This window comes from Ptiloglossa arizonensis, chromosome 8, assembly GCF_051014685.1.
Source record: "Ptiloglossa arizonensis isolate GNS036 chromosome 8, iyPtiAriz1_principal, whole genome shotgun sequence".
NCBI classification, from domain to species: Eukaryota; Metazoa; Arthropoda; class Insecta; order Hymenoptera; family Colletidae; genus Ptiloglossa; species Ptiloglossa arizonensis.
In genome coordinates this window covers 16,107,847-16,126,696 of record NC_135055.1, presented here as the reverse complement: position 1 = coordinate 16,126,696, position 18,850 = coordinate 16,107,847, and the positions used below count along the sequence as shown (strand labels likewise).

The 18,850-nt window shown below is 41.5% G+C and overlaps 1 protein-coding gene across 3 annotated transcripts in view; it reads left to right on the top strand.

Annotated features, from left to right (window-relative positions):
- The window catches only part of Jus (EB domain-containing julius seizure protein), a 51,419-nt gene extending 35,058 nt beyond the window's left edge, over positions 1–16,361 (top strand). Inside the window, exons 2-7 of one of the 3 annotated variants that reach the window (XR_012993011.1) lie at positions 3,001–3,153; positions 6,736–6,876; positions 7,877–7,991; positions 8,864–9,051; positions 10,907–11,039; positions 13,176–13,186. Coding sequence is in view for 2 of the 3 variants with exons in the window: in XM_076318441.1 (XP_076174556.1) it covers positions 3,001–3,153; positions 6,736–6,876; positions 7,877–7,991; positions 8,864–9,051; positions 13,176–13,333 (755 nt within the window). In the remaining variant the exon portion in view is untranslated. Of the gene's footprint in view, positions 1–3,000; positions 3,154–6,735; positions 6,877–7,876; positions 7,992–8,863; positions 9,091–10,906; positions 11,040–13,175 lie in introns of those variants that run through there. The other 2 variants (XM_076318441.1, XM_076318442.1) reach the window with 2 other exon arrangements.
- The last annotated feature ends 2,489 nt before the right edge of the window (positions 16,362–18,850 follow it).

The window sequence follows — 18,850 nt, the reverse complement described above, 5'->3', positions numbered from 1 at the left end:
TTCGTTTCCTACAAAAGAAAATTTCTATTAATAGAAAGAATATTTTTTCAAAGATTTGGATTAAGATACTATCCAATACTGATTACCTTATCCAGGAAAGCTTCTTGTCTCTGCAAACTTAGCATTCGTTTCCTACAAAAGAAAATTTTCTATCACTAGAAGGAATATATTTTAAACAAGCGTACATACATACATACAGAGTTAATTTTCAACCAAGAACGAAGGATCGTTATTTTTACGATTCGTTTCGTCGTTTTCGCGTACAGCGAGTCGCTCACAAAACCACCGAGCATCTGTCTAAATCGTCGTCGCGGCGCATTCTGGATGAAAAGGGAGCAGCAGTTCGTCTTCCTAGTCTTGAATACGATCGTATTCGAGTAGACGGCTATTATGCGCCGACAATGCAGTAATCAAGCTGGGTCTCTTTGCCTTGCAGAAAAGGATTGCTTCCTTGACTTTGCCAACGGGCGTCGGCATCTTCGTAACGTCAACCCGCCCCTTAAAATTCTTTAACGCCCCAACGGTCTGTTGAACTTTCGAGCATACACTCAGTAGGCGTTAATTACATCACGGGGGAAAAATCAAGTGCCGTAATTAGGAAGTTTTCACGGTACGACTGGGCCTCGATCGGACATAACCGGAGAGATCTCGTTCTATCGGCAAAGTTAACTCGTTAAATACCTATAACCCTATCTAGGGGGTTTTCGAAAGAAAAAAAAGTCATTTATCCACCGATATGAAAACCAACTCGATCACTCGACACGAAATTGAGCTGCAATTTTATTATTTCAATATATATCACGAATAAGAGAATATATATTAGGCAATGATTTACTTGCTTCCTCCAATCTGGAATACACATTTGTCATTTTTATAGACACACTTATAAATAGAAAGAGGTACGTTACTTTCGTCGATTATTTAACACAAGTAACCGTGAATAATTTAACGCAATATTATACCCCTGATCGGATCCAAGTATTGGATTGAAAATGTTCAAATGTTCAAAGATTCGTTCAACGCTCGTGAATTCTGAAATTCCTTCGCCTCGTGAAGAGTTCAATTTCGTCCCGACGTCATTGTTGCGTATGTTTCGGTTTACACTGGAATTAGTTTAATTAAACGGAAGGTAACAGGTGAAAAAAGCTCGTGTACGTAAAAGCTTTCGCACATCTGTTCGTAATTAATAGATAATCAACGGGCGAACTTTTCAGCGGAATTAGCTTCGCAGCCGGTTTTGCAAATATCAACGAATGGAGTCGTAAAATGTAAATATACGTAACACCTGCACCGGGGACCACGAAACCGGAGCGAAACCCTTCGTCATGCGAAGGGTTGAAGGGGATGGAGCACGGGGATGGAGGATGATATATTTGCTTAGACCGTAGGGGTGAATTACGGTTGGGTTGCGGGATGTGTATCCGTCGTTGGCTCGAAAGCGATTTATCGCTTGAAATTCAATATGCGATTACACGGTCTTGTTTAAACTATTCGCGCACACGGAACGGAAACACTGACCGCGCGTAAAATCGAAGCGCGCGATTTTATTCGCTCGCTGACTTTGCAATTTCTTTCCGTATGAATTGCACGCTCGAGACTCGGATAAATTTGCTACGATGTGTACACGGTGAGACGGAATTCCTAACGCGATCGAGCAATGGACGATTCCACGCGAAAAGAGAAAACGAAATTTTAGTACAACGTTTTCCCATCCCGGAGCTACGTTTTTGAGAAAATTAACTTTAAAGTTTCTTCGTCTTTGCGAACTATTCGGTTGTTTATTCTTCTATTGCAATTTTCCTCGTTCGAGGTAACGTTTACGAACATTGTTTACTGTGCGATTAAAGCAGTACAAAGTATTTACACTGATAATTAATTTTTTAATTTTTTTCATTATTTGTTCGACAATTGACGATATTTGAACTGAACGTTGGATGATATGGTTTTTTTTCATTTTTTGAATTTCTATATAATCTTTAGCTTTAAATGTGTAATATTTTAAATATCGTGCACGACGATTTCGTTTGTAAATTCGTTTAGGAAGTTGAAGAAACTTTAAAGTCGATTTCTGGCACACCCTGTATATTCAGGACTGTATATACAGGAAATACATACCGCGTCTCTCTCTCTCGAGGTATTGTATATTTTATATAACATCCTGAATATCGGGCGTATAAATAATTCTAGCACATTGAGGCAATTTGATCGTAAATTTTGCTCGGTCGAACGAAATGCATTTTATAGGAACAACGATCGGTTAGAATACATCTTGAATTATCTGGAGGTAATTCTATGGGGAAAAAATTAACCGAAAACACGAAAGAAATTTTTCCTGTGACCCCCTTTTCGAGATAATCGACTTGGAAATTCGTCGCGTCAGGTGTGCAACGTTGTGAATTTTCAAAATTCATTTCCTCGAGAACGTTGCCACGTACGAGAAAATTCTTCTACATTTTCGATCTACTTTTTCCTAGTGAATCGTTTTCTTTTATCGTGCACCATCTTACGAACCCTCGGTTACACGGAACCACAATCGATTAGTTGCATCGAAATTCCCAAGAGAAGTTTCATTATTCGTCTACCTTTAAGATAAAGGAATATCCATCTTAATTTCTAAACAAGATTAGAATTTAAGTTTCAATTTATTTCCAAACAATAATCTACTACAATTACTTTCCAAACAAACACATTGGTAAAATTAACCTGTAACTGATAACATAGCGTTCTTCAAGGTTTTTTTATTGTCAAAAATTCAATTATTCCCTCAATAAATTACTAAGAGTAATTCACATCAGATATTTCCCTTCTTAAAAGTACCTACAAATATTTAACCAATGAAATTCTACAAACTTTGTACCCTTGTACCCTGTCATACCCTTGTTCGACAAAATAACCCTAGTTAAGGGTTAACGCACCTTTTGGAAACTATTTTAATAAATATTTTAACGTTGCGAAATTTATAACGATATAAATAATCTGTTTATCGTTTCACTGTTGCAGATCTAAGCGGAAGGGGGACGAAAAAATTTGGCGACCAGTGCGTGGAGGATAGCGAATGCGGTTTCGCGGGATCTTATTGCGAACCGAAGAAAAGCAAATGCGCGTGCAGAGAGGAATTCAAGGCAACGAATCATATCGACAAATGTGGACACCGTAAGTTAGTATTTTTTCAACCGTGCCGGATACCCGACCGCTCGATTCCGTTCTCGTGATAATCGAGGAAGAGACGATCACGATGATAAAACGAATAAGAATAATGAAACGCAGAAACAGAGATCCTCTGTACGTGTTTCGAGACGTTTCGGCCAAGTCACGTTCGAGGAACGAAACTTTTCCCTTTACTGTGGCCGACTTTTACGATCGGAATGATACGAAAGTCGAAAGGGTGGCTGCTTATAGCTTTCTCTCGTGGAATCTAAACGAGGTTTCATGCTTTATTGGTCTCGGACGTTGGAAGCGCCACGAGGAATTAAAAGAAGAAAAAAAGAACAAACAAGAACGACGTATTCCGGTGGATCAGATTATGTTTCCCAGTGGCTGATGTAACTAATTAAATTCTCGTTCGTTGAACGTTGCCATTACGGCGACTTCTTGCCTACGTTGCGTTCAGATTCCATTATCTTACGAGCAAATTGCACTCGAGAATGTTTTCCTCGAAATCTGATACCGTGGATTTACAGAACCGGAACGAAGTAAGAAATCAAACGATAAAATTCAACTTCCGTGTCCTAATCGTGTACAAACACGAATACCGATGTAAGAGAAAAAACAAACGAGTATCTGAGAATTTAAATTTATATGTGTAAAAGTATCGTAGAATATTGTATACTCGATTGGTGAGTATAGTTACACAAGTGTGAGAAATTTGGGGAAACTTGCATTCTGTACCGATGCACTTGCATTGAGAACACTTACCTAATTGAGTAACAATTAACCCCTGATTGGTAAGATAGACTCTGAATTTTGTTATGGTGAGAAACTAAATTTATTCTGTTACTTAATAAATTAATCAAAGTGATTTACATTGGATTTTTTCTCTTAAAAATATCTGAAAATACTTAAGTAGAGATTATATAGATTCCTATAGACTACACCATGGTAGTTAAGGGTTAATCGAGATTAATCGGGTCAATTTTATATTTTTTCGCGAGAAATTTTTCTTGTCAGTTTTTTTTAACAATCTCGATGATTTTGCGTCTATGATACACGACGACGCGTTGATCCTTCGATTAACGAGAAAAAATATCACAAGATTAGGATGCAACTGGTCTAGTATTAAAGCTCGATCGGTGTTAAGCTACTCTCCTAATTACAACCTCGTGGTCGATATATCGAGAGCAGTGCGGGTAGATAATCAGTCGACCAGGTTCACCACGTCAACCCTGGACGTCCACCATCGTCCACAAGATTAGCGTCGCTAACCCATTTTGTCATAAATTTCATACCATTCCAAGCAAGACACGGTGAAACTCCGAATACCGTTCGAAGCTGAAACTTTTTCTGTTTCATTTCTGCAATTAATACTCCCGCGGCAAGAATATAACAATTTAGCACACGATGAGAAAAAAATTCTCATTTTCTTGATTTACGCATTTTGCTTCGGTTTTAAAAACACATTTCTCGAATCATCGACGAATTTAAAATTATTCTTTCTGATAAACGAAATTAACCTTCAGAGTATATTCCATTTCGATGAACGTTTCATTTTATTCGTCGATACGTCCGTAATCAATCTCCTGGCTACAATTTGGAAGTTTTGCAAGAATTTATTTGATAGCCAAGCGCGTTTAAACTTTTTTTGATAGATTCACAACAGGTGCATTAGCGATCTTTTTAAGAAGTTTTACGTCTCGGCCAGGGACAATGGGAGTAGAGATCGATAAACGTTTCTCGATAAAGTCTTCGAACAGTTTCAAATGACAGGACATTATCGATTAGAAGGAAATGAGTGAACTTTTTGACAGGCCTGATATTAAGAAATATGGTCGAGTACCTATTAAGCTGCGATGGGATAAACCAGAAAAGAGGAAATTGTACCATTCTACAGACACGGGAACGAAGTATTAATGGAAAAATCGAGTCGGAAACCCAACACTTATAAAAAAAAAATAAAAAGGAGACGAAAATGTTCATAACGGTTGTTTTCAGAATTTTTTACTTTTTAACGATCGAAATTGTACCGTTTCGCTTATAAAGTTGGGCCTATTCGAATAATTTAATCCGAGTATAATAATAAGACATAAACAGTGGACAAAGTATTCGGATAGTAAAGTACTAAAATAGTATTCAAACAGTCAAGTACTCGAACAGTATTTAAATAGCCAAGTACTTGAATAATATTGGAATAGACAAGTATTCGAGTGGTGTTTAAATAGTCATGTATTCGATTAAAGTACTTAAATAATATTCGAACAGACAAATATTCGAGTGGTGTTTAAATAGTCATATATTCGATTAGAGAAAAATTCGATAAGCAGTCTCAGCCCCTAGTTTCACCTTGTAGAAATCAATAATTGCTTCGCTAACCTCTTTTCCGAGTGAGTTTAACGAAAACGATTAAAATATAATTGCAGAAGTTATTGCAACGAAAAGTAAAAAGTTTGCGGTGAATTCGCGCGGTGTACTCCGAATGGAAAACATTTGTTGGCTGGAAGCAACGGTGTTTCTTTAATTTACAAGTCTATGCGACAAAGTATACAGCTGTTCAAGGGAACTGAAATAAAGTGCTGCAGTTGAAATTTCATTCGAAGCCGTGGATCGAAGGCTGATTGAACCTGATGCAACGATGAATATGAATGACGCTGAAATTGAGCTTGCAACGGAGAGGTCATGACTACGCTCTCGTTACATACTCGCCATCAATTTTTACTGTTTAGCGCTAAACGTAATTCTAACAGTGGAATTCTTTTTTCCTTTCGTACTATTTCATTTTACAAAAACGCATTCGTCCCACGAGTCTCGAGTTCAAAATCGCAAAGTGGATGCACTTTACTCCAAATGGCACGAAATCCGCGATAAAACGTAACGTAAGAGACACCGAGTTTGTAAATGATAGCGTGCGTCCATGTTTCACGTAAAGAGTAACAAACCAGTAAAGTGCAGAGTAACTCTTTGCAATCTCGAACGGTCAATCGATCCTTCTGCGATTGCACTCGAATGCGTGTGCGTTCAACCGACTTCCAAAGATTGTACAATTTCGACTAATTTTTTGTAACGATATCTCAATAGTAATTAAAGATTACAAAATCCGAGAAAGTATTACAGGAAAAATATTTTGAAATTTAAATATTCATAATAATTATACAAATCGTATAATAATATTCATATAAATCCTCAAATGGCACACACAGAATTTTGCAACTGAATTGTCACACCGAATTCTCCGAGACGATTGATCAAGAATTGTCATCAAAGTACACGATCGACAGATGGTGTTACAATTGATACACACTCGTATATTAAAAACAGAATAAAACGAGTAGTAGTATTCGAAAGAACGGTACTCGAATACTCGGCTATTCTGACGCGTCGTTCTTCGTATTCGTATAATGGTAGCTCCGCGAGAAATGCATCGAACAAACATCTTTCTCGAAGGACAATCTGGCTTTCTGGAAGGGGAACGTGAAAAAAAAAAAAAAAGAAAGGAAAAGGAAAGAAAAAAAAAAATAAAACCGTTTCAAATACACGACGGGGGAGGGAACGAGACGGGTTGCCGTTAATGGTTTTTGTTTGCAGCGGCAAACGTGAACGAGTCGTGCTTTTTTAACGAGCAATGCGAGGCGAGGGTGAGCCAGACGGAGTGCAGAGACGGACGTTGCATTTGCATCTTCGAGAAGATCCCGCTAACGCAGCCGGACGGCGTGACAGTATGCGTCGGTAAGGAAAAAGGGGGGAGTGAAAATAGTGGAGCAAGTTCCGCGCGCACTTTTTAATGAGATTCCACTCTCATCTCTGGATGCACGCTGAGAATGAGACGTTTCGAGTTAATGGAATTCCGGCCTACAATTTCGCGGAGTTCATTAATTCGTCAGCTGTCTTCTCGCGATCAATTAAGACGCGCGAGTGAACTTTGAGAGCGCTGAGCGAGACCAGAACCGGATAAAACAATTCGAAGCAACACCGTTTTAGTACCGTGCAACGTTAACTCGACACTCGGCCGAAAGTGATAAAAAGAATTTAATTAAAACACACACGCTCCCGTCTGGAAATCGTCGAGTGCTAGGCGCGTATGCGGAATAAGAACGAATTGCTATTACGAAATTATGTAAAATTGCGAAAAGAGACTAACGTGTATTGTTTCAGGCGTGTGTCGTTTTACTCTTGAAAATTTATGAAGAATGTAAGGTTCTTTTTTTTTAAGAAAATTGTACGTGTATCTTGATTTATAGTTTCCAACCCACAGGAGAAAGGGTCTTGTGATTTGTAGACTGTAGTGTATATTAATAAAGGTTTGGAAGAGAGGGAAAAATTTGAATCGAGGTAAATTATTGTGCGAAAGAGAATTTTCTCTCAAATTGTGCGTCACGTGATAGTATGGATAAAGAACGGATATGGTACCGCGTTAATTGTAAATGTTAACTCGTAAAAAGACATAGTACGATATAAATCGTTCTGAATCTTTACAAACTGGAAGACACAGTCTCGAGATCTTCTTCTCGCGTCGAAACGTCGCGGAAATCGTGCAAATTGTGAATCGAAATAGATGTGAAAATGTGTCGATTGGTTTGTCGAAGTCGTTCCAAGTGCCTCCAGAGACGAGAGACTCGAAACGAGAACTGTATTCGAAATAAACAAACCGTTCGCGGTAAAGGGAATGGTAATTATTGCGGGCACGATTGATTTTATTACTGAGGTGGCTATATATATATTGTTTCAGCCGAGCAGAAGGAAGAACCCAATCTCCAATATGTCGACCCGACGATGATTGGTGTTCTTGTTGGTATGGCTCTCATGTTCATCATCATCTGCGTCGTTCTTAGGCTTTTCAGCAAGTAAGCCACCCATTTGCATATCTTTCGCGGTGACTCTCCACTTTACCAACTCCCGCGATGAGAGTTTATGACCTACTTCTCATGGAAATTGCACTTGAAAACGGACCTTTAATGTCACATGCCTAATGTAAATTTAATGTTGTCTTCTGCTTACCTCCAACTTAACATAAACAGAACGACGACTGTTCCACCGACTGACCTCTCCGCTCGCTACCCGAGCTTGATATAACAAAATGGCCGCTACCCTCGGCTATGCACGACGCAAAAAATTCCAAACAACATCTCAACCGAACGCACACCAAGGCTGTATCCTACTTGCGAAACCATCCATATCGAGAAAAAGAATTCTCCGAAGGCTGGATCAAAATTCGACCTCGAATCTTTCCTTCGTCGACTGCTCTACCAACTGACCTATCCGTTCACTTTCCCAGCTTAATGTTCCAAAACGGCTACTGTCCTCGACTCTACACGAAATTTAAAGTTCAAAGCGGCACGTAAATAAGACACAAAGGTCGAATCTTATATTCGAAACCTTCGTAACGATCTACCAAGTCACTTCCCGAATTTAATGTTCCGAAACGACTGCAACCATCGACTGCGCGCTATATTCAAAGTTCAAAGGAACGCGCGAAGTAAACATAAAGCCTGAATCCCACTGACGAAACCTTTTTCCTAATGAAAATTCTATAATAAAAAAAATATTTCTCAACGGCTGTAGCAAAACTCGATCTCGAATCTTTCGTTCGCTGATCAACTGCCCTACTAATTAACCTACCTCATATTCCCACTTCCCGTGCTTAACTTTCCAAAATGGCCACGGCTCACAACGGACGAACTTTGGCGAAACTTCGTCCCGTTTGAACTTGTTTCAGGGCTCGTTGGCGCGAGAATCGTACCATCTTCAACACGCCGAATGCCCGTCTGATGAACGTGTCCTTGCTGAGGGAGAACAAACTCTTGCACCCGCAAGAGAGACGCGGTTCAAGGGCGAGCGTACGGGTTCCCTCGAGGCAACCCTCGATGGCCTCCTTACGCGCCCACTCGCCGAACGCCTCGCAAGGTGCGAAACACTCTCAGCACTCACAGCACAGAGTGAGCCGTACGGGTTTTTATTCATTCACTTACTAAGCAAGCAACTTGTTATACAGTGTCCCGTTGAAACGAAGCAAGCGACTCTTTTACGCGCCGGTATATCGGGTGTTCGATGGAAATCGAGCCGCCTCCAACGTTTCGGTCAACGCCATGATAACGATGAACAATTATTTCCTCGAAACGATCGAAGGCACTCTTTTCTTTTTTTTTTTTCTTTACTCATTGGTCTCAGAATCGGCACAACGGTTCTCCGCGACGCGAATCACCGACTCCTCTCCAAGTCCACTTTGAAATTAACAAAGACGAATCGCGTCACCGAGATTCGTTGAAAACGGAGAAAATATTCTGTCGAAGAAATTGCACCTCGAGAGAACGAAAAGAAAAAGAAATAATAAGTACCCATCGTTATCCACGGATCGAATTTGCTCGAAATTGAATCGGATCTTGAAACGAGAATATAAAATTCGAACGTAACGTTTAATATCACGGATAATATCACGCGAGAAGAATTTTCTTTACTTTCTTAATGGTGAAAACAACGAGATCGAACATCTCGAAACGGTGTCCTTCGTGGGAAAAGAAATTCTTCGATAATCGTTCTCGACGAAAATACATTCCTCCCTCGCAAACCGGCAAGTAGAGAGAATCGTATTTGCTATCTGACCTGTAGCAGTTACGATTTGCGGTTATAGAAGCGTTCACAGCGGTGTCAAAACGGTGCCACGTGCTGCATTAAATATTCAAGGTAAACGTGTGTTCGAGAAGTAGAACATTCTGTTAGAAACGAACCGATTGATGGTCTCGTAAAGAGTTTGCCATTTGAGACACGCATAAGTGAAAAGGGGCGGTAGAAGTAGAACAGTTCCAGTCGTAACATCGATGACCGCGGTGTTTAAACATTGCTCAACGTCGAAGAAACGTATCACACGGTACACGATGACGTTCTTAGCGTTTTTTTTTTTCGGGAATTTAGAAACGTAGCCGTTGTAATCGGTCAGAAGTCGAAGAGAATATATTCCACGCGCTGATTAGTCGTCAACGAAAATAGCTGTCTTCCAGTATATCGATTTCCGTAGAACATCCCATATATGTATAATATAGATACGAGTACATAAAGTAGGTGACTACCTACTCTTGCCTATCTATCTTTACTTTAGAATCCTCCTATTAAGCGCAGAATCCTTCTGAATTTCTCGCATGCACAATTGCCTGCCAAGAGGGTAGAATAACTGCTGATACTTTCTATTCGAGTGTGCATCGAGATCGATGTGTTACATTTGGATGCATCGTTGTGACTGAATATTTTACGGTGTCCGAGAAATCGTATCGTCGTTGACACTAGAGCGTAAACGCTCTATCGCAGTATCCGCTACGTTTCGATATTGATGAAAATCGGAGCTCGTGATTACGATAGACATTGAATTTTCACTGTTGCGAGAAAAAAGAAAAAAAAAAGATTACGAATCGTGCGATAACTCGTAAGTACCGTATACCCGTGCGAACTGAAACATTCAACGATGATGGGAAATAAAATTAGAAAATATGGAAATCTGATCGGGTAAGGTTTCGCTCGATTGGCAACCGATGTCTCGAAACGATCGTTGCGATACAATGGAAGGAAAAATTGTGTCGGATGGTAGTACCCAGAAGCGTTTCTTGAATCACAAGTAGAATGTTAAGGGATCGAAGAAGACCGAGAGAAACATCGGAGAGATTACATCCGTAATGATATATTAAAGGTTCCCTAAAGTGTCGCCAGAACGATGCATCCTTTACACGCCATAATCATGTTCCTCTTTTAATGGATTTGACTCTCTTTGCAGTCGACCATCTATAGCAGTAGTCTGTTTAATGATCCCGTCTGTGACCGTTAAATCTTGATTATCATGTACTGTGGACCTATGAGGTGCTCTATTGTAAAAAAAACTTTTCAAATTGACGCGTCCTTCGAAGAGGGTAAGTTTCGCATTCTTACGACGTCATTACATATAGCGTATTACGGTGTATCGTAGCGTATTATGTGTTTCTGTACATACAGCCCCTATGGTACTTACCCTCTTTCGGATACGTCAGAACTTCGAGCCTAGAGTTTTTTTTCACAAATTCTCGAGCCCGTGACTTCTCTACCGATAGACCAGAGTTTCCTCTCTATCTAGCGTCTTCGAGGATCACGACTATAGTTGCTTGCTACAGTAAAAGATCGTTGCTTGCGTACGACGACGAGTTCTAACGTACAGATCCCGCGCCCGGTACAATTAGACGTACCGTACGCGGACGAGAAGATTGCACTCGAGGTATGTCGACGATCGGTTCACGGTACCGCGTGGCTCGTAATCTCGTAACGGGACGAAACGGATATCCGTTTCCAGACCGACGAGATTGCCGAGGAACGTAATCGGGAACCCGTTTTCGACCTCGAGTGCAATCTTCTCGCCCGCGCACTGTACATAGCCGATCATCGATCGTATAGACGTGTTGTAGCTCGTACAGCGAAACGGTTAGATGAAATTGGGAGGGAATAAGAAAACATTCGGACGATCGTCTGCGACAACCGCGTCGATGAACGCGACAATATCGCGAGGTCACTGATATCGACGCGATTTATCACGCGAGACGTCTCTTATTTTTTATTTCCTCCGGGTTGGTAGTGATCAACGTTATAGCATAGTGTGTGGTGCAACGCGAGTTGCGCCGACCAGAATGGATAAACACGCACTCGGATACATTTACATTAACGCACGGAGTTCTGAAGTAGTTTTAAAAAGGGACCAGTTCGCATTTAGAATTTTTTTTTCTCTTTTTTTTTTCTCTCTTCTTTTTTTTTTTTTTAACTCTTCAAGGAATGCAACTCGGTCAATTGACTCGGTTAAACACACGGTAAGGTACATTATCGATCGAGTTCACCGGAAACGAATAACACCGGTCGAGCCCCGAGGGTGGACTGTTTCCCCATTGACGATTAACGATGAACGTCGGTTCACTCGGTTCGAGGATTATTTATCGGTGGATTCGATCGCTGCGTATTCGTACACCTTTGAAGTTCGAGTTTTCAAGCACTTACTAGAATTAGGTAATTGCATGCGCGTGCACATACAGTGGCGGTTTGAAACGCGAGACTTACAAGTTTCATGGTCTTGCATGTCGGGGCTGCAGATAAAATTCTATGTCGACGTGTTTCAACGCTGGTAAAGAATCGTTATCCGCAGCCGCGTTTTGTACGCGATACGCTCGACGATCACTTGTCACCGGGTTACTCGCGAGCGGAATTTTATCGTTTCTAAATTCTTTTTAGAAGATTCTCTCTTCGTTGAGAGACAGGGAAGATGAAATCTTCTTTCCTTACAGAAGAGGGAAGATAAAAGGCGAAGGGACTTTTCTTGGAAATTTCTCAAACCGAAAACTTGTTTTTTCATTTCTTTATAATGTCACCGATCCGCTTATAATAAAATCGTTCCAATTTTTTATGAATCACTTTTCTATGAATCAATTTTCTATGAATCACCTTGTGTATGCAAAGTAACTTAAAATTTTTTAAAATTGTATCGCGGTCGAATTCTATCTAACGTTATTTAAAAAAAAATAAAATCTCGAAAGAAACTAATCACGTTTCTCGACACGTTACGCGTTGCGTATTCGAAGCAACTTAAAATTTTTCAAAATCGTATCGCGGTCGAATTCTGTCTAGCGTTATTTAAAGAAAAAAAATCGTGTTTCTCGACACGTTACGCGTTCAACCGAGACATTCGTGCGTTCCGTTTCCGTTGATTCGCGAACAATTCTCAATGAACTCTGCACGAAGAAATCGTGAAACAATTTTCAATATTCCAAGATCCAGAAAAAGAACCATAACACCCGTTCGCCGATTCCTCCGTCACGGTGGATGGTAACCATCGGTGAGGAGTAGCTCGTACGTGTAGATTTGTCACGAATGGACGACCGCCACTGTAACATTTCCAAACGTGAGAAAAGAGCCTGCTCAGAACGATAGCGGTTTCTTCATGCTTAAAACTTTATTACGGCTTTTCGTGTCATGTCGTACGCGCTGTCGCGCCAAAGCACGCGATACTTTAGCAAGAAAATCTTTGTCGCCAGGGTCACGAACAGGATCACGCCGCGGAAGCCGCGGGAGCAGCGGAAACGCGTCGGCCGTCTCGACGAAATCGAACAAGTCACCGCCGAATCAACCGAACACAATGACGGAAACTGTATTGGATAACGTCACCGTGGAAATTCTCGATGCCAAGGCGTAGGACCCCGCAACGAAAATAATACACGTCACCTCGAACCGTCCATCGTTCGCCATTAATCGCGACGACGAACGCCGGAAGAGGATTCGGGGAACGACGACGGATCCGCCCTAGCGGCGATCCCGATGTGTCTCTTTTCAACGTACAAATCGCAATTGAACTCTTTACTTTCTCCCCCGCTGTTTACCCAGTGATATATTTGCAACGAGCATCTTCCTCGCGTACGATATCGATTCTCCTAGATTTGCATCGCGGTAACGAGGACATTGCGAGTTACACCGGCGATGGCGATAGGGATTTCGCGTCCGTTTTATTCTTCTCTACTTTTGTTTCTCGGTTCACGTTCGACACGATGTACCTAAAATTAACGAAAAATGAAAAATGGAAAAAAAAACACACATATAATACATACATATACAGATACAGAGCGCGACGAAAACCTTCTGGAAACGATTGATTTTTCATTCTTGGGGATTGGATCGAAAGAATACCGATATTCACGACCGGAGGTGATCGTTGTTTAACGAGATGATTGTTGTTTAACGAGATGATCGTTGTTTAAGTTTCACTTGTTGTTTAAGACTCGAAGTGTCTCGAATCTACCCGAGGAGAACTCGGGAAGAACGCGAATGGTGACGATTTAGGGGATCGCGCGTCTTCGATGTTTCCGTGGTGAAATTATTTATATAATTTTCCTCAATGGAACGAATCGCGTTCCGCGTGTTCCGTGATTTTGGTATTATTGTATAATTTTCGTTCGTGGAACGGGTCACGTTCGTGATTTTGATGTATTGTCAGCCGTGAGGAACGCCAACGAGGAAACGTGATCGATATTAACGAGAAGAGTGTCGGATGAATTCGCGGCCACGTTCGCGATAACTATCCGTGTATTTTTCACGAGAAAATCGAGGATACTGCGGATAACACCGTGGCGACGTTTAAAATTTCATCGAGAATTCCCGAGGGTGAATCTTCAAGTTACTTCTCGTAGATTGTTTCCGACTCTGCTGCGTACGACACTGCAAAAGGAAAAGAATGAGAACACACAAACACGTACATATATACACAAACACACGAAGAAAAGAAAGCGGAAAGAAAAACGTAACCTTTTTCTACGACAAAAAAAAACAAAAAAAAAAAAAAGAAATGAAATTGCTTAATCTTACGAATCGTCTATCACTTTGAAGCACAACCCTCCGCGTCTTCGATCTATTCGTTTCCAATCGACTCGGAAGATTCAAAGTTCGTCCCTCCACTGTTCGCTGGGAACCCGAATGTCTCTTATCGGTTTACAAATGTTAGTTTGGACCAAACGATCCAGCATAACGTGTCACCGCGCAACACTCATCGCTTCGAGCTAAACGACCCTAGCCGATAACAAAATTCGTATCTCGCAATCGATGGCGAATCAACTCTCGACGAGTCGATCGTTCCAGGTCTGGAATCGTAAAAAAAAAAATAAAAATAGAAAAAACGGGAGATCTATCCGGCCGATCGCCAGGTATGATTCGGTTGGATCATCCACCGGGTGAGATCGTTTTTAAATGTCCATCTTTTAACCTCCGAGTTCGCCATCGAATCTCAACGATATTGTCTCTCGATCGTTCACCGACCGTGATCAGACACCAGAGTTAAAAGATGGAAGCTCCGGACGAGTGTGTCACTCGTGGATTCTTCTTACTTTACCTTCTTCGAATCGTCAGCTGGTCTGATATTCGAGAGTCAGGGACGCGAATCGTTTGAAGCGAAGAACGAATATTAATTATCGGCGAGGGGGGAACCGCCCGAGACGGGGCTCGCGAAATCTCTTTAAGAAAAAATAAAAAAAAAAAAAATACAAAAGAAAAAGTAAGAAAAAAAAAATAAATAAATACAAGAAGTATGCTTTCCCGGGCGCGACATCGATGAAGAACCAATCGTTCTCGCCGTCGAAACTGCTTTCAAACGAGAAGCCAACACGAAAGGGACCAGACGAAAGTGTTTGAAACCGACATCCTGGGAGTAACGTGGCGACCGATCGCGGTCGCGTGATAATTAAGCACCCGTCGTAGCTCTATCCGTTTCACGATATACAAGAAAATAAAAAAGCAAAAAAAAAAAAAGAAACCAAAAAAAAAAAACACACACACACTATTAACAACTCCGATCGCGCACCACTTAGGCATAAACGAGGAGTAGCTGTACCCCGTGAGAAAAGAAGAAAGAAAAAAAAAAGAAACAAACAAACGCTCTCGTACTCCCTGTTTCTCATCGCTCAGATTTTTCACGGGTCGTCGAACCCGATTCGCTCGCGATCGACACGTCGTTTCGACGTGGACACGTCGCTTTTTTTTCTTCTTCTTCTTCTCTCTCTCTCTCTCTCTCTCTCTCTCTCTCTCTCGCTCTTTGCATTTTTTCTCCCTTCCTCTTTCCTGTTTTCCCTGCGATCGACCGTCTTCGAAACGCTACTTGTGCGGCATCTGGACGCGCGCAAACAGGGGACAATTACTTTGTACGTCCAGAATACGTGGGCGGAGACGTCACTCGATACCTGCAACTACCGCGACACGGTTATTTCTTTATTGGAAATCTGAAGACCGCGTATACGTGTCTGGTTGGCGCGCTCCCGGTGGGAAAAAGTGAATTCCGCGTGAATCGTTCCGTACGATGTAAGGAGGGAATGGCAGCCGCCTCGGGAGATTTCAACGTAGAGAGAGAAGGGAGCGACCAAACGTACCGAACACGTTCGTACGACTACCTTATTAATCGCACAAGATCTCGTTCACGAAAGCTTTTACGTCGATCTATACACATACATACACACACAAACACACCTCGTAATACTTGTATACACACGGTCAGACAGACACACACACACACACACACACACACGTGCATACATACATACATATATGTACACGTGCGCGCGTGCACACATCGAAATCATTTCGTCGAGTCCAAATGAATAATGATGATCATCGATAGTCCGGTACGATTGTATCTCAGCAATTTAGTGCCTGCGCTCTCCGCGTGTATAGCGTTCGCGCAAAGAGATGAGATTAATTAAATACAAAATATATAGATACGTAAATATATATATATATATATATATATATATATATATATATATATATACACACATATATATATACGAATATCGTTATAAGAATATTGAAAAAAAAATTATATATATATATATATATATACATACATATACACACATAAATATATATGTATACATATATGGTACTAGGCTTGGCACTATTTGCACTGTTTGTAGATTACTTTTCGAATGCCTAGCGACTGTATCCACTCTGTGATCTATGTGCAACGTACAGCTACGACAGATTCTTCTCGCTACCGTCATTGTTACTATTCTTAAACATTTACCGAAGGAATAATAATTCTTAGCGTTAATATATCATCGTGTAATAAGCGACTCGCTTAGTTGTTGTCGTCCCGCACCTGATTCTCTCTCTCCCCTCGCGACCGGCGATCCGTTGCTACTCTCGTGCAACGACTCGGGAGCGGTAACGTCGTTTCGAGGATCGCGACACCGTCCCCCGTTTGACGGTCGCTGAACGTGATCGCGCGACCGGTGATCGCTCGCGAGCGCTCGCGAGCGAGAACGGACGAAACGCGTCGCGGATCGAAGAAACGGGACACAGGGGAGGGGGGATTTTAAAGTGAAACAAGAGCGAAGGAAGTGGGAACCAAGGGGAGGGGTGGGCTGGGGGTGGGTGGGGGTGATGTTTACGGAAATGTAGAATCCTGAGCGCGTTCGCGTACAAGCGACCAGTAAATGTTTAAACGTGTAACGTGGATTCGTTCGTGATCGGCGTAGAGGGATCGGTCTCGATCCGCGAACGAAATTCGGGGAAGGTTTCCGTTTCCGGATAGAACGTTTCCTCTTGCGTTCGATCTACGAGGCGATGTCTCCGCGCGAGATCAACGACACGTGTCGCGTATATACCACGCGTCTCGACACGGTCCATTGGAAACAATCTTCGATTATACTCGGCTATGGAAAGTAATCGTCCGCTTAAGACTCTAGCGTTTAACGTTCATCGGTTTAGAGTACACACCGTTATACATAAAGATAAAGTAATAATAATAATAATAATAATAATAATAATAATAATAATAATAATGATAACGATAACGATAATGATAAACGATAAACGATAATGATAATTATAACGATAATACCGTTAAGATGCTTCGAGTCGTTAGTTTCCCTCCACCCTTTTGATAGGAAACACAACAAACAAACAAAGAAACAAAGAAACAAACAAAAAGTTATTAACGAAGTAACAAGCAGGGTGCCTCGTCTTTATCACTCAAAGACACTCGCTCACTTTTGTACGTCTCTATTCTAATTGCGTGGATGGTGATCCTCGCGTTCCGATCTAGAGAACGTCTCCTTGCGTAGAGATGTCCAGAAACTTGCTCTACGATTTATCGATAATCAATCCGAAGAAACGAAACGACAATTGCGGTGTCTCGTTTCCTTTCCCTGGTAGAAGTCTCAGAACGAGCGCAGGGGATGGGGGATGGATCTCATCGAGTTCATCGAGTTTTGAATTTCTTCGATTCCGTTTTATAAGTACACTTCCTTGCGCGTCACTGTGCATTATCGATCGAGAACGCCGACCGGTGGGTGACGAACAATTTCCCCCTCGATAAGGGGGACCAAACGTTCCCTCCGTAAGCGTCTTACGCCGCGACTGTGTCACAGTCGTCGTCGATCGATTTGCAAGCGACTTCGCGGTTAGGGACGTCCAGTTCAGGGACACGAGTGTCACGTATACGAACGTGGCAGACACTTTGTTTACCCATCACAATCATCAAGTGACAAATCCGTAATAGTTACAAAAGTGTGAACCTCGAGATTGTTTAAGAAGTTTCACGTGATCGGTAACCGATCGTTAATCGGAGCGATTGTCCACGAAATGCGAGCAATCTCTCGTTCCTCGAAGCGACCAACCCTTGCGAAAAACGCGGACGAACGATACGATAATCCAAATATGGGGAAGTGTTTGGATTACCCTTCGTTCCCGCGGGACACGATGTCGTGTTTTTCTCCGACGAGAATATCTTTTCCGCAAGAGCTCTCTCCGTAACGATGTAAGAGAAATATATATGTACATACATTCATATACGTATATATATAATATATAATATATAATATATATACACATATATGTGTGTGTATATATATATGTATAAATATACATGTATGTATAAATCGTATTAAGGTAACACTGTTGACCACTTTTGATATCTTTGTGGAATTCGATCGACGAACGCGTTCGTCGCGTTAAATAGAAGAACGATTCCTCGAGAACCCCCGAAAGACGCAACACGAGCGAGAAAACCGACGTATTCTCGCCGAAAACGATTAAACGTCCCGAAATCAAAATTAAGACAATAGATTGTCAACGCGGTCCGAATTGGTGGTCCGGAGAACAAGATCGAGACGAAAGATCGTCGATCCGCGAGGACCGCGTGAAAACTTTAAACGAGGTAATCGCTCTCGCG